The sequence below is a fragment of the Vicugna pacos genome, chromosome 1 (assembly GCF_048564905.1).
Source record: "Vicugna pacos chromosome 1, VicPac4, whole genome shotgun sequence".
Classification (NCBI taxonomy): Eukaryota; Metazoa; Chordata; class Mammalia; order Artiodactyla; family Camelidae; genus Vicugna; species Vicugna pacos.
In genome coordinates, this window is record NC_132987.1 from 99,731,243 (window position 1) to 99,745,150 (window position 13,908).

The following is a 13,908-nucleotide window of genomic DNA, read 5'->3' on the forward strand; positions in this document are numbered from 1 at the left end:
CGGAAGCTATTTTTACATCAATTTACACTGCTCGGTTTTGTTTTCCCTTGTACTTTTGAGTAGATTGGCTACTTTATATTTGACCTCTGTCTGCCTCTGGAACCAGATTGCCCTTGCTTCTGCATCTCCCATCCTCCACAGCTTCAAAGAATGCATATAAACACCTAAGCCTAAGGTTGAGATCAATTCTGGGGGTGTCAAATTAGCAATGCCTGTGAAAGCTCTTTGGAAAGGATGAGAATCTGTGCAAACTCAAGACAGCAAGTAAGAATTACGTTGAGGTACGATTTCTAAAAATGTAAATTAATTCTTGCTGGATAAAAGGCTGTTATATAATAGACATGTGCTGTTCAACTGTGCCATTTTGTGGGGCATATGAGGGAGGATATAGTAAAGCTCCCGAAGGGACAGTCAGGAGACCTCCAAGGAGGCTTTCCTCCTTACCCTGTATCTGGGCTATTATTTGCAGTGTTAGTAATTGTATATAGCACAGCATCACCAACACTGGTGCTACCTTTCTAGTTCACTAGGTATGTGAGCTTGGACAAGTCACTCATCTTCTCAATTTCTCATTATAAAAATGGTGGGGCTACCTAACTCATAGAGTTGCGGAGAACATTAAAGAAAATAATAAATGTAAAGACCTTGGCTCAAAGTTTTAGTCAGAGAACATGTTCAAAACTAATAAATGATTACTATTAATATTACTTTTGAAAGAGAAGGTTGGATTAGATGATCTAAGTTCTTTTTCATCTTTAAAATTAGTTACCTCCCCCTCCTTTTTTTTTTCCTAACAAAATACTCCTTGCAGAGTTTGGCACTCCCTACACTCAGGACTTTGGGAGCCCAGCCAGATTTAGTAAGAAGAATACTCAGATCGGGCAATTGTAAAAACACAAGCTATCCTGTCTTTACAAACCCAGTTGGTGTGGACTGTTTCAAGTGAATCTGCATGTGTTACTCGATCTTTAGTTTATACTTACAAATACAGAGAACCATCTCAGATAATAAAAATGAGTGCTGAATATTTTTGCAAGCTATTATAGCATTTTGAAAGAATACTATAAACACGTACAAGATGTGCCTATATGGTAATGAAATGAATTTTCTTGTGTGGCATGAAGGCTCATTAGCTCAGAGCCATGCTCTGTGCTGTTCTACAGTCGCATATGACATTTCTCACTAATGGCTCATGCTGTCACTAAATATTTGTCTCTAACTCCCCCAGTCGTTGGCAATGCAGGCATCCACTTGTGTATGAATTAATAGCGCTGCAGAATCTAAATGAGGTACCCAGAGAAGTCTTTCCATTTTCTGAGTCCAATAAGAAAAAAAGGCCCTCTTTCTAATTATAGGTTTGACCAGAGCTGTTGTTTCCAAGAAAATACTTATTTTATGGGAAAGCATGCTTTATATGATTCTCAGTAAATAAAACTGTGGCTTTGTTTTTCATGATTTTACTATGTACATTAAACTGTGATTCTCAGTTGAGAAGAGTGGGTATGCACACTTACTTTCCTCATCAAGGAGATTTTCAGCAGCTGATAGTAACCTCATTCTATCTTCTGGGTTTTTAATGTTTAATTCAATGAGATGACTCTCTTTAATATCCTTTAAATCTTCTAGGGTCTCATAACCATTGAGCAAAAGTGTTGAGATATATTCCTGTGGGGGAAAAATATGTATAATATAAGCTTGTCAGATTCAATTATTTTATTTTTAGTTCTCTTTAGATTAAAAAAAAAGTGTAGAAATGCATATCAAAACCAAAGGTGCCAACAACTTTTGCTTAACTTTATTTTATTTGCACTAGTTTTCCGCATATGAACTCGGCACCCTGATTGAAAGAGTCTGTTGTATAGTTCTCACCTTCTGCAAGGACAAATGTAAAGAAGAGACGATTTCTTTAAGCTCCACAATGCTAAATCACAGATCAATTAAATAGCTGGATCATTCATATCATTTGGCACTTTTTCACTTCTCAAATAGCTAAATTGACAAAGCTAACATGTTATGAAGCCTATCAATAAAATGGCTCTAATAGAGTATAATATAATAATATTTCTGGATCTACATCTCTTCTTGTTTGCTTGACTGCAAAATCATCTACCCTCATTAACTTCTTGGGGTCAGTTAAAAAATGAATTCAAAACAGACACAATTTATATAAAAAGTAGACAGCATTTTGGTTGAAAAGCATTGTATAAACATAAGGAACCCCAAACTTTCTATTTAATTAAAAACTTTTATTAAGCATAAAACACTCTGGTTGGGAAAAGTATTGTTTCCTTTTCTCAGCATGTATATTTTGTCCATCATTTGCATCAATATATATTAGTTTAAAATTCATAGGCTTCTGATTTCAAAGTCGGTATGTTATTTATGTAACCTCTGTTCTCTCTAACAGAATAAAAATGTAAAGTGAATTTGAATGCTTTTCAACTTCCTCAAAAATTCCTCCTATTTTACTTGATCATAATTCAACATCCTCATTTTAGTTACTAAAATAAAATAACAGGAAGTATAAAAGTTTTAAGGAATCAGAAAGAAATTATTACCAGCCCTTTATTTTTTTAAAGGAACGATATAGCAGTTCTTTTAAAAATAATGAGGTAGAATGGAAAAAAAAAAAAAAAAGAAAAGAAACCAAAATTCCCATTCTGATGTAGCTATCTAACTGTGGGTTCTTAAGTTATTTCACTTCCTTAGACCTTGATTTTTTTCACAGGTCACAGAACAAACAAGTAGCTGAAGCAGGATTCAAACTTGTGCTTTCTTCAAGGAATACTCCATTTGGGGGTCACCGGTAGTATTATTAGAAGGCCTATGAAGTGTGTTTGCAGACAGGAATATAACTAGATAATTCAGGAAAAACAATTAAGGAAAGTTTAATTGGCTATCACCTTGATAAATTTTGAAAACTATTAAAGTTCTGCTGTGTTAACTTTAGAAATGAATTGCAAAACAATAAATTGAGTGAGGTTAGGCATATTGTATGTACACGGACATGCCATTTAACAACAGACATTTCATAAAAAATTTTTCTAATATAACAAGAAAATAATTGGATTATAAATATGGACAACACAGTTTCCTTAACACAATCATCATGGGGACTTAATGATCACTGTCTCCTAACAAATTACTTTTAAAACAATTATATTTAGTTGTCTTCTCTTGACTTGCTTTTGATCTCTGCTCTGTAGAAAATTCAGTTTTCTTTTCAATTCTCTGGAGTTTTACCTTCATTCTTTATGTTCTCTTTATCATTCTCATTTACATGTTTTCTCTGGACCTTTTAGTCTCCCAGGTTTATTTTACTTCTCACTATGCTTTCTCAACTTTAATCTCTACTGTGACTGCTAAGTATCATTAGAGTTTAGTCCAAGGGATGTTATATCAAGACCTGTCCTTGCAAAATAAAAGTAATAACAGACAAATATGAACTCTTCCTGGAAAATAGATTTTTCCCTTGCTGTAAGTCATGTATTTTTTAGCAACACTGTACAAACACTGATCCGTTCTCCCCAATTATTTCATCCACATGCCACCAAATCAAACAGGCCACACGTTTGCTAACCTGAAGGTGAATCCTCTCTAAGAACTCCTGTAGAGTCTGGGGTTTTTCCTTTCCACTCTTTCTGTGTGCTTTTATTTTCTTGGGGGCTGCTTCTTCTTCTGAGATGACATCCACATAAATAAATTTGAAGTTTCCCACCTTATTGTTCAACATTCCTGTCCACGTCCCCATTGGCGTCTTGCTGATAATGTCTATGATATCTCCTTTCTGAGGACAAAGAAATACATAAATTAGATTTCAGAGAACTCTAGTGCTGTGAGAATTGGTAGAAATAATGAAATCACTGAAAATTAAGATAATCTGGGCATTATGCTAAGGAGGGTTAGGGTTAGAAATAAGTCTAAGAGGAAATTTCTTTTAAAAGCTCAAGAAACTATTTGCAAGTAATACTGAAAAAAGCTTCAAATGCTTGAAGAAAAACTTCTAAATGCATTTGATGATGTGGTTGTTTTTGGTACTATATTAACTTATCAACTTATATTTGTGGACATCCCATAGTTTACAAAACACTTTTGCATATTAAGTCATTTTATGCCCACAACATACCTCTTGGATATATATATATATAAGGTGTCATTATTACTTGAAATATTACAGAAAAAGAAATTCAAACATTAAATAATTTTCCAAGAGCTTACAAGAAGTTAATGGCAGAACCAGAACTCAAGCCTAAGTTGTCCTAACTCAAAAATGATGCTCTTTTCCTTCATGCTTCTCAAAGCAATATATGTGTAGCAAAGCTCAAGACATCATTTCTGGAGGGGCTCCCAGGTGGGAAAGAGGAAGAGAGAAGTCCTTGACTTTGTACATGCTTCTAGTTCATCTGAAAAATTAATCTACAGTATAAAATAAGCCCACCTACAGTATTGCACTCACTTAAAATAATGAAACTGTTCAGAACTTTGTACATAACAGATATATAACAAAAGCATGTATGTACTAAGATAAATTATGCTAATTAATTATTCTAACTTAATACTTGATTAAGTTGTGATGATTTAATTAATACTTAGCTGGAGCTCCACACAAAGTTGGGATTGAAGTATGAATGAAGGGCATTGGGATGGACAAACCAATTGGTCTTTCTCTTTATTCACATCTAAGGCTAAGACTGCAGGCTGCCAGTTATTGGCAAGAATAGAAAACTCCACAGGAGTATTTTTTTGTAAAAAGAAGTTGATTTCTTTGCAAATACATTGTCTTCACTTAAGAGTAATAGTTACTCTTTTGAGACTTACAGTTTTCTACCCTAGAGAGGACATTATAAATTCTGATATTTTTGCCATTCTACCCTCAAACAGACAAAGCATTGAGTCTGCTACTAAAAATATTTTTCCTGATACTCTGTGAATGTGTATTCTTCCATCTAAAACACAAACTGTATTTATAATTGTAGAATTTAATGTGATTAAAAGATTAGTCTTTCTGATTTATGATAGTCTGCCCATCTGACCCTGTGAGCTGTTTATCTAGTTTTTCCTGCTTTAGTTAAATCCTGGGCAAGATGGGATCAGCTAAAGAGACTAGAAAAATCCCCAGAAGCTCGAGGGGAAGTTACTAAGCATGGCAGCCCTCTGCTGCATCCTTCTTATTAACCTTTAAACTTATAAAAAGTATACATTTCAGAAAAGCCCACAGGTCACAAGCAAAAATCCAATTTCATTTTGGATTAAGACCCTTGATGGAAACAGTAATATTCGATACTCAGTGGTAACTGTGGGGTTCTGACTGTGTCCTACAAGAGCTCCACAAATGTCCCTGTAGGCAGCACCAGCAGTAGTGCACCGGTATGGTGTTGTAGGGAAGGTAAAAGCTACCTGAGTTAAATGTTTTCAGTTTCGTACCTTCTCCTGCCCTCCCCCTCAGTGCTTACTTGGCTGCAAGCATCCTTTTTCCAAGACCTGAACTTAAGACTTCAAATCATTTCATAGAAACAACTAAAGAGCTAACTGTAGGGAATAATGTTTTCCTCATTCTCCAGCTTATCTTACTCTGATCTGATACTATAAAAGAGGTAAAGAGAAGAACTGAGTGCTCTGAATGTTAAATAATAACGTTAATACTTCACAGCTTATAATAATTATTGATTAACATTAGTTTGATGTTGACAGTATAGGAAAGTTGTAATTTCTATCCTTTTAGGTATAGCATTTTGTGTAACTAAAAGGAATAGTTTAACATCAATAAAATATTTTAGCAGTAAACCTTCTATTTGTACTACTGTAACAACTCCTCCCCTTGAGTGGAACAGGACTATGAAAATGGTGAATTTCACACCTGTGATTATATTGTGTTATATGACAGAGAGACTATGCAGATGTCATTAATGTCCCAAATTACTTAATTTGGGAATTAAAAGGGAGATTATCTGGGTATTCATGACTTAATCATGTATGATCTCTTAAAAATAAAAATGATTTGAAGCATGAATGAGCTTTTCTCCTGTAACCTTTGAAGGAGCAAACTGCCATGTTATAGAAAGGACCATGGCTGGCAACCCCAGGGGACTGAGAATGGCCCCTGGTTGATATCCAGCAAGAAAGCAGAAGCCTCAGTCCTACAAGCACAACGAACTGAAATTCTGCCAGCAGCAAGTGAGCTTGGAAAGGATCCTAAGTGTCAGGTGAGATCACAGTCTCAGTTGATACCTTGATTTCAACCCAGTGAGACCTTAAGAAGAGAATGCAGTGGAGCCATGCGCACATGTAAGACTTACAGAACTGTGAAATAATACATTTGTGGTGTTTGAAGCCCTTGGAGCAAAAGATAACGAGAGAGAATAAGAGTAAAAAGGGAATTCAGAGGGGAATATCACTGAGAGAAAGTTGTCAGGTTGCACATGGCATTTCCAAGTACCGACTTAAGTACTAAAGTTGCCCAGCCAAGTCTGGTTTTCAAGGCATTTGCTCTGCTGGACTCTTGCCAAATATTTTCATTTTCTCTCCCTCACCCTTGGCTTCGTGATTCTTACTTCAGCACATACCAGGCAGAACTGAGCATCTCCAGCAATTTGTGAGATTTTTGGTTTTCAGAAAAATGTAGACAATTTCTTCTCCCTTCGTAGTCTCTGATTCTGCATTATGTGCATGATGTAACTTTTGCTCATAACCTCAAACGACTGATTCCCCTATTCTACCTTGCATGTTTTGTTAAAATTCCTGCTACAGTAAACCAGTTCCCAGTTCTGCTCTTGGGAAGAACACACTTACCCGCTAGTTCCCAATACTTGCACTTCCTGAAACAGATCATACACCCAGCAGTAGACAAGCCATACAGAATGCAGATATATGATGTGCACACACCTTGATTTTGAGGGAGTCGGTGTCATAGGGGCTTGGTGTGAAATCTGTATGTACTCTGGCACGGCCACAGAATGGTCCAGAGTAGGGGCCGTCGTCGTCAAGTCGAAAGCTGTCCCGGTTACTCGTCCCATCTGAGCAGCTTGTTATTCCACCTGAGAAGGCAAAGCAGAGGTTAGCAGTTCTCACCAAAGGTTCATAACATTCTGAACCATCTCCTGGCCATAACTAAGCAGGGATGATGCTGAAGCATTGGATGCCAGCCTCCTGATGGGGCTTTCAGTGACTCTTTCTGCCTCCCAGTCATTCTCCACCAGTGGCTTCTGTCCTCTTAGCCATTTCTGATATTTCTCCAGCCAGTCTGACCACGTTTTCCTTATTCACTAACCCAAACGCCCTCTTACTTCAGTCTCTATGGTTCAATCCAGTAGCACATTGTTTTGAGGTTGGACACTTGCTAAAGAGGCAGACAGTATAGACCTGACTCCCTGTTCAAGACAGATAATTAATTTTGTACATGTAAGCAAAGACAGAAACCTGTAGCAGCAGTTTGATCTCTGTAATCTGTTGATCAGGAATGGTCAAAACTTAAGACCACAAGTTTCCGTACAACTTATCACGGAGTAGCAAATACACTGCCTCATACTTCCTAATGTGTACCAAAAGCCATTTTGAGGCAACATTTCTGTGCATAAAAGGTAGCATTTTTGCTTGTTGTGAGAGTGTCAGGGAAGGAGGAAGTGTGTTCCAATGTCTGTATTACTAAATGATTCAAAACTCTTCTAAACTGGGCCTTTAAAATGGCTCTGAATCCTTGTTCTTGGGTCCTTTTCCTTTCTGATTTTGAACCTCGGGGGGAAAGAGAAAAGAGATCCCATGCTTGCCTGGGGTCAAGCATGGCTCCCACTGGAAGTAATTCTGAGTCTCCCCACCACTCTCAGTTGTCACCTCACTTTCTCCTTCAGTGTGGCCTCCCAGTGTTCTGTTCTATGGTAGGGACAAGTCCCAGTGTCTCTACCATTCATTCTAATACCTATGGAAATAAGGTAAAGATCCTTAGAGATGTTCCATTTTTTATATGGACTTGTGCAGAAGAAAGGTGAGTTGTATCTAATCACAGAAATGAAGCTGTATATGCTGCCAGCTAAGTAGACCACCATCTCTCTACGCCCTCCCTTCCATGACCGCCCCAGGCTCTGACTTTTCATGGTGTAGTCGAATTAATAAAATTCTACCCACATTCAGTATCACAATTTCGAATTTTAAAACTTCCAGCAGAAATGAATACTAATGAAATGTGAAATCACACATGCAAAAATATATCCCTCAGATGTTTCTGTATTAGCTTTTTTTTCACACAATAACTGTTCTATAGCCAATAGGAAAGTAGGAATAAAATTCAGCATATTTGAAACATCTGGTCTTTGTGATCCATCTTCAAATAACAGAAGCAGTTGATTTAAAATGAAACGAAAGTTAAACTGCAAAAAACATTTTAAAACCTTGAAAAGATTAGAGGGATGCATAACAGTGCACATATAAAAATTATAAGGCTCGCTGTGGTGTCAGTGGTTTCATCCAAATGTTATAGTGAGATTATGTGACTGAAATCTGAGTGCCTTCTTTGTTAAAAATGATGTTTTTAGAAAATTCTTGTTGAACACATGCTGATTCCTTTTTGTCACCTAATTGGACAGTTGGAAGGACAAAGTGAGAGAGGGCAGAACAGGAAAGAGTGAAAGAAAGAAAGAGAGAAAAAGAAAGAAACAAAGAAAAGAGGAGGGAGGGAGTAGGGAAAGAAGGAAGGAAGGAAAGAAGAGAAAAGGATAGAAAGAAGTAAACAGGGGAGGGAGAAGGAGGAGGGAGGGGAAAGAGACAGAGAAGAGGATTTTAGTTATCTGAATACTTCAAGTCATTTGAAAAATTTTGACTCAAGATAACACTAGTTCTTCCCAGCACATGTTATTTTAGGTATTCAGGTTTAATCACTCACCATGTTCTTTTTGATGCATATCCCTTAGAGCCCTGCTGACTACAATGCTAAAAGTTTTAAAATAATCTATAACTCTAATATATTATGTATCATTTTAAACAATAGCAACTCTATAGATTCAACACTTCCTACTTTTTATTATTTCTCTCATCACGTAGCTGGAACCTTGTTGCTATTTTGACAAACAAGCCCAAGAGAAATAAATCTGCTATTTTTAATTAACTTAACTCAGACCTATGTAGGATCATGTCACTTATTCTGTAGCCTTACTTGATGAGCTCTGCCCACTGTAGAGACTGTCCATGGAGTCACTGGCTTTGATGGAGACCTTCTCTGTATGGGTTCCAATCATGGGGTCACTGTTCCGATATGGGAGGGTATCCTCTCCATCTTCTTCATCCTTCAGAAAATCGTATCAGAGGTTAAGTGCAAAGAACTGATTTCCTTGAGACTTTTTCTGTGTGCATTGATTTAACAAACAAGACATATTTTAGCAATAAAATACTTAGGAATACATCAGCATAAAATATGAGTGTCATTAATCTTTAGTTCAATTTATAGCAAAACATTTTATGGTATACTTGGAAAAATCCTTTAGATGGGACATTCCACATTATGGAATTTAACTGATATTATAACAGTTCATTTTTGTAATTGGGATAAATACCATATCAAGACCATTTAATCAGAAATGTTAAATTTGTTAACATCTGTGCTTTATCTTTTAAATCACTTTTATTTCTTCATGTTCTCCTTATCATGTATTTACCACCATTACTAATCCTTTGAGATATGATATTACAAGTTTAAACTCTGCATAGTTGCTTCATGTCAGTTATTTGCACTCTACCAGATCACTAGATATGAATAAAACATGCACACTTTGCAATTCTAAAGCAAAGCTTATCTAAGAAGCTTTACAAATCTCATACGGTGCTTGCCACCTAGTCAAGTGAAAAGCAAATCTTGCATAAAATTAGGAAAGACAGACAATTTCAAAAGAAATTACATCTGCTTGAAAACATCTCACATGTTTTCCATATTTAGATAGTTTGAACAAAACCCATGAATTTCTTAATATTCATCAAAATGTAATTCAATATTCCTTATTTTTGAGCATTTCTAAACATCAATACAACCTCAGAATATACATATGATATACACTCAGTTTTGTTCTCTGCTTTCTCCATTCCTTTATTCATCTGTTCAGTCATTCAATACAAGTTTATAGAACAGCTTTTAAGTACTTGGCATTCTCTTGGAAACTGGGGATACCATGGTAAACAAGATAACAGGGTCCTACCTCTAATGAGGTACATTTTAGCATGTTAGGGCATGTGTGTGTATGTTTGTAGTGTTCGGGGAGATTTGTGTAAACAAAATGAGCAAAACAGTTTCAGAGAATTATGAGTGCTATGAAGGAAATAAAACTGGGTAGTATGAGAGGATTAGCTACTGAGATTAGGGTTGGAGGAAGGTTAGCTGGTTAGGGAAAACAGCCCCAAAGACCTCCTCTGTAAAATTATACATGCTCTGAATTATTGACTTAAATGATAAGAAGATGTAACATATGATTTGGAGACAGTTTTCCAAGCAAAAGAAACAGCAAAAACAAAATCATTAAACTCATAACTAGCTTGGGTTATGCAGGGGAAAACAAGGTCAGTGTAGCTGGAGCTGAGTGGGAGCAAGGAGAGTATTAGGATATCAGCTCACAGAGGCAGACTGGAGGCAAATCAGGAAGGTTTTATAGGCCACTTGTGGGACCATCAAAATGTGCGCTAAGATCTCTTGCTGCAGGACCCTTCCTTTGTTGACAGCCCCAACTACTGCCCCTCTATATCAACCACTGTGTTTGCATGGAAACCATGTTCCAGTGACTGAAACAGCGGGGCTACCATTTGCATCCAGTCTGGTGGGATGTGCACTTTCTCTAATGGAAAACTTTTGTTCCAGGACTTCCCATCAATCTAGCCAAAGCTTTCTCAGAACAGTGTTGAAGTCTGAGACTTGAATGATCCTCCTTCTTTCTTCCTCTCCTTTTATAAATGTCACACTTGCATTGTAGTCTGAAGGATTTCCTTGCTCATTTTTAATTTCTCTTCTTTATCCTTCACAGGCATTTCCCCCCATAAAACTTTGGCGTTACTACTCCCTTCTTGGGGTCTACTTCTCAGGACTGGAATGAACATCTCATGGTAAGGGAATACATTGTGAGGAACTGTAAAATTTTAACCAAGGAAGTGTTGTGTTCTGAATTTGACTTTTCAAAGATCTTTCTGGCTTTCATGTGGAGAATGGCTTTTACAGAGTAAAGAGTGGAAGAAAGGAAACCATTAGGTAATCTAGGCAAAAGGGGTTGGTTACTTAGTCTGAAGCAAGAATAATTTACATGGAGAAGTTAGGGGTTTTAGATATACTTTGGGGTTAAAAACAAGGGGATATGCTGATGGATTGTTGTAAAACGTGAGAAGAAGGAATTTTGAATTTGTAGGCTTTCTTCTTTCTCTCTTTCCTTCCTTCCTTTATTTCCAGCATCTACAGTTATGAGAGTGTTGCCTATTTCTACTTGGAAGACTGGACAAGAAACAAACTTTTTTTTGTAGAACACAGAGAATCAACAATTCAGTTTTAGATATATTAGGTGCTAGATATCTATTGTACACCTAAGTGATAATATCAAATAAGCAGTTGGTTATATAAGTCTAAGAGATATGTAAAGAGATCATAGCTAGAGATGTAATTGTGGAAAACAAAGTCACAATACTGGATGAGATCTCTTAGGAAGAGAGACTAAACTAGGTAGAGCATCCTGGAACAACCCTCAGGAAGACTCAATATTTAGAAAGAGAAGAAAGAAAGCAGAGCCAAGAAAGGAAACTATGAGAAAGAAGGAAAGAGAAGAATGCCCAGAGAAACCAAGAAAAGAGAATGTTTCATATCTAATGAAATCATCAATTGTGTCAAATACAGCTGAAAAGTCATGTAAGAACAAAGAAAAATGACCATTAGGTTTGGCAACATAGAGGTTAATACTGATTGTGAGAACTGTTTCAATAGAGTACTGGGGCAGAAGGACCCAGGAGGGTTAATAAGAGAATAGATATAAAACATATAGAACAATGGAATAAAATTGAGAGTCCATAAGCCCATATATTTATGACCATATGTTTATGATCAGTTGATTTTCAACAAGGATGCCAAGACAATGGCGAAATAATTGTCTTTTCAACAAGTAGTGTCGGAACAACTGAATATTGATATTCAAAGAATGAAGTTGGACTCCTATCACACACCCTATAGAAAATTCATGGATCATACACCAAAATTTAAGAGCTAAAACTATAAAACTCTTAGAAGAAAACATAGAAGTAGATCTTTGTAACCTTAGATTAAGCAATGGTTCCTTAAATACAATACTAAAAGCACAACTGATGGAAGAAAAAATAAATTGAACTACATCAAAATTACAATCATTTTTGCTGTGATACCATCAAGAAAGTGAAAATACAATCCATGAATGGGATAAAATATATCATATTACAAACCATACATTTCATAAAGGCCAGTATCCATAATATATTTTTTTAAAAGGCTTAAATGTCAACAATAAAAAGACAACCCAACTTAAAAGCAGGTAAAAGATATGAATAAACACTTTTCACAAGAAGATATACAAATAACTAATAAGCACATGAAAAGATTCTCAACATCATTCGTCATCAGGGGAGTGCAAATCAAATTATAATGAGAATCCACACCCATTATGATGGCCTGCATCAAAAAGACAGACAATAACAAGTGCTGACAAGCATGTGGAGAAAGTGGAATTCTCACGCATTGCTAGTGGGAATGCAGAATGATGCACCTGCTTTGGGAAATAGTTTTTCAGTTTCTCAGAGTATCAGACAGTCACCATATACCCAAGAGAAATGAAAGAAAATTTCATAGAAACTTGCACACAAATTTTCATAGCAGCATCATTTATAGCAGTCCCACTGTGGAAATAACCCAAATGTTTATCAACTGATGAAAGGATAAATAAAGTGAGACTTATCTGTAAAGTGGAATATCATTTGACAATAAAAAGAAATGAAGTACTAATGTTATAACAGAAATGACAAATGTGGTGTTTCTGAGCCTGTTTCCTGTATTAAAATGTGAGTAATGATACTTTCTTCCATCCAACTTCTGCACACAAATATTGATGAAGGAAATAGTTTGAAGTCCTTCATAAACCACCAAGTACTTCCATATCTAGAAGAAGAACTTTTTGAACATTTTAATCAAAAATTAATAGGAAAATACAGGTGATTAACAGAGTACACTTACCTTTTCCTCAGAGAGGGCTTTAATGTATTTTTTACCCGTTTTTTTCTTCATTGTCCAGGAAATAGCTCTCATTTTTTTACCTAAGCCCCTTCCATTATATGAAGTTTTGTTTTGTTCTCCACTTTCATTTATAGGTTCCCCTTCATGTACCTAATTAGAATTGTTTACAAAAGACAAAATAATAAAGCAATGAAAAGCATTGATCTGAAAACATTGTTAGGAGATTGCAAATTGGTGGGCTTGCTATACATTTTGTGCAGCAGCCTCCAAAATTTCAAGCTGTCTGGACATAATACATATTTTTAAAGTTGTCTAGGCCTAGTTACCTCTGTTACAAACTCAGAATGTGAAACTTGTGACGTTGAACGTCGTTAGCTTCACATTTGAAATTATTAAAAAGAATTTAAGCTATTTTTATAGCTGTATAGTAGAATCACTTTAGTCCTTCCTATTTATTGAGATGGACAAAATAGAATTAAATACTAGACATAATGAGTGATTATGTCCCCTTACATGAGAGATATTTTATCAGAGGCTTTAGGAAGGCTGTAACATCTATCCGTGCTGAATGTGCAGGAAAATATCCTCTTGCTTTTTATAGAAATTGAGATGGTCATGGCTATTTTTTAAGAAGTTTGGAGTTAATTAAATTCACAGAAAAACTGCAGTTCTTTCCTCTTACAGGTGATGAATACATGCACATT

The 13,908-nt window shown here is 36.0% G+C and overlaps 1 protein-coding gene across 1 annotated transcript in view; it reads right to left on the bottom strand.

The window, feature by feature from the left end:
* The window catches only part of SAMSN1 (SAM domain, SH3 domain and nuclear localization signals 1), a 128,238-nt gene that overhangs the window by 9,998 nt on the left and 104,332 nt on the right, over window positions 1-13,908 (bottom strand). Inside the window, exons 12-16 of the mRNA XM_006216127.4 lie at window positions 13,205-13,354; window positions 9,143-9,272; window positions 6,883-7,034; window positions 3,581-3,787; window positions 1,515-1,665 (exon numbers count right to left, since the gene is read on the bottom strand). Of these exons, the coding sequence (XP_006216189.2) occupies window positions 1,515-1,665; window positions 3,581-3,787; window positions 6,883-7,034; window positions 9,143-9,272; window positions 13,205-13,354 (790 nt within the window). The remainder of the gene's footprint in view (window positions 1-1,514; window positions 1,666-3,580; window positions 3,788-6,882; window positions 7,035-9,142; window positions 9,273-13,204; window positions 13,355-13,908) is intronic.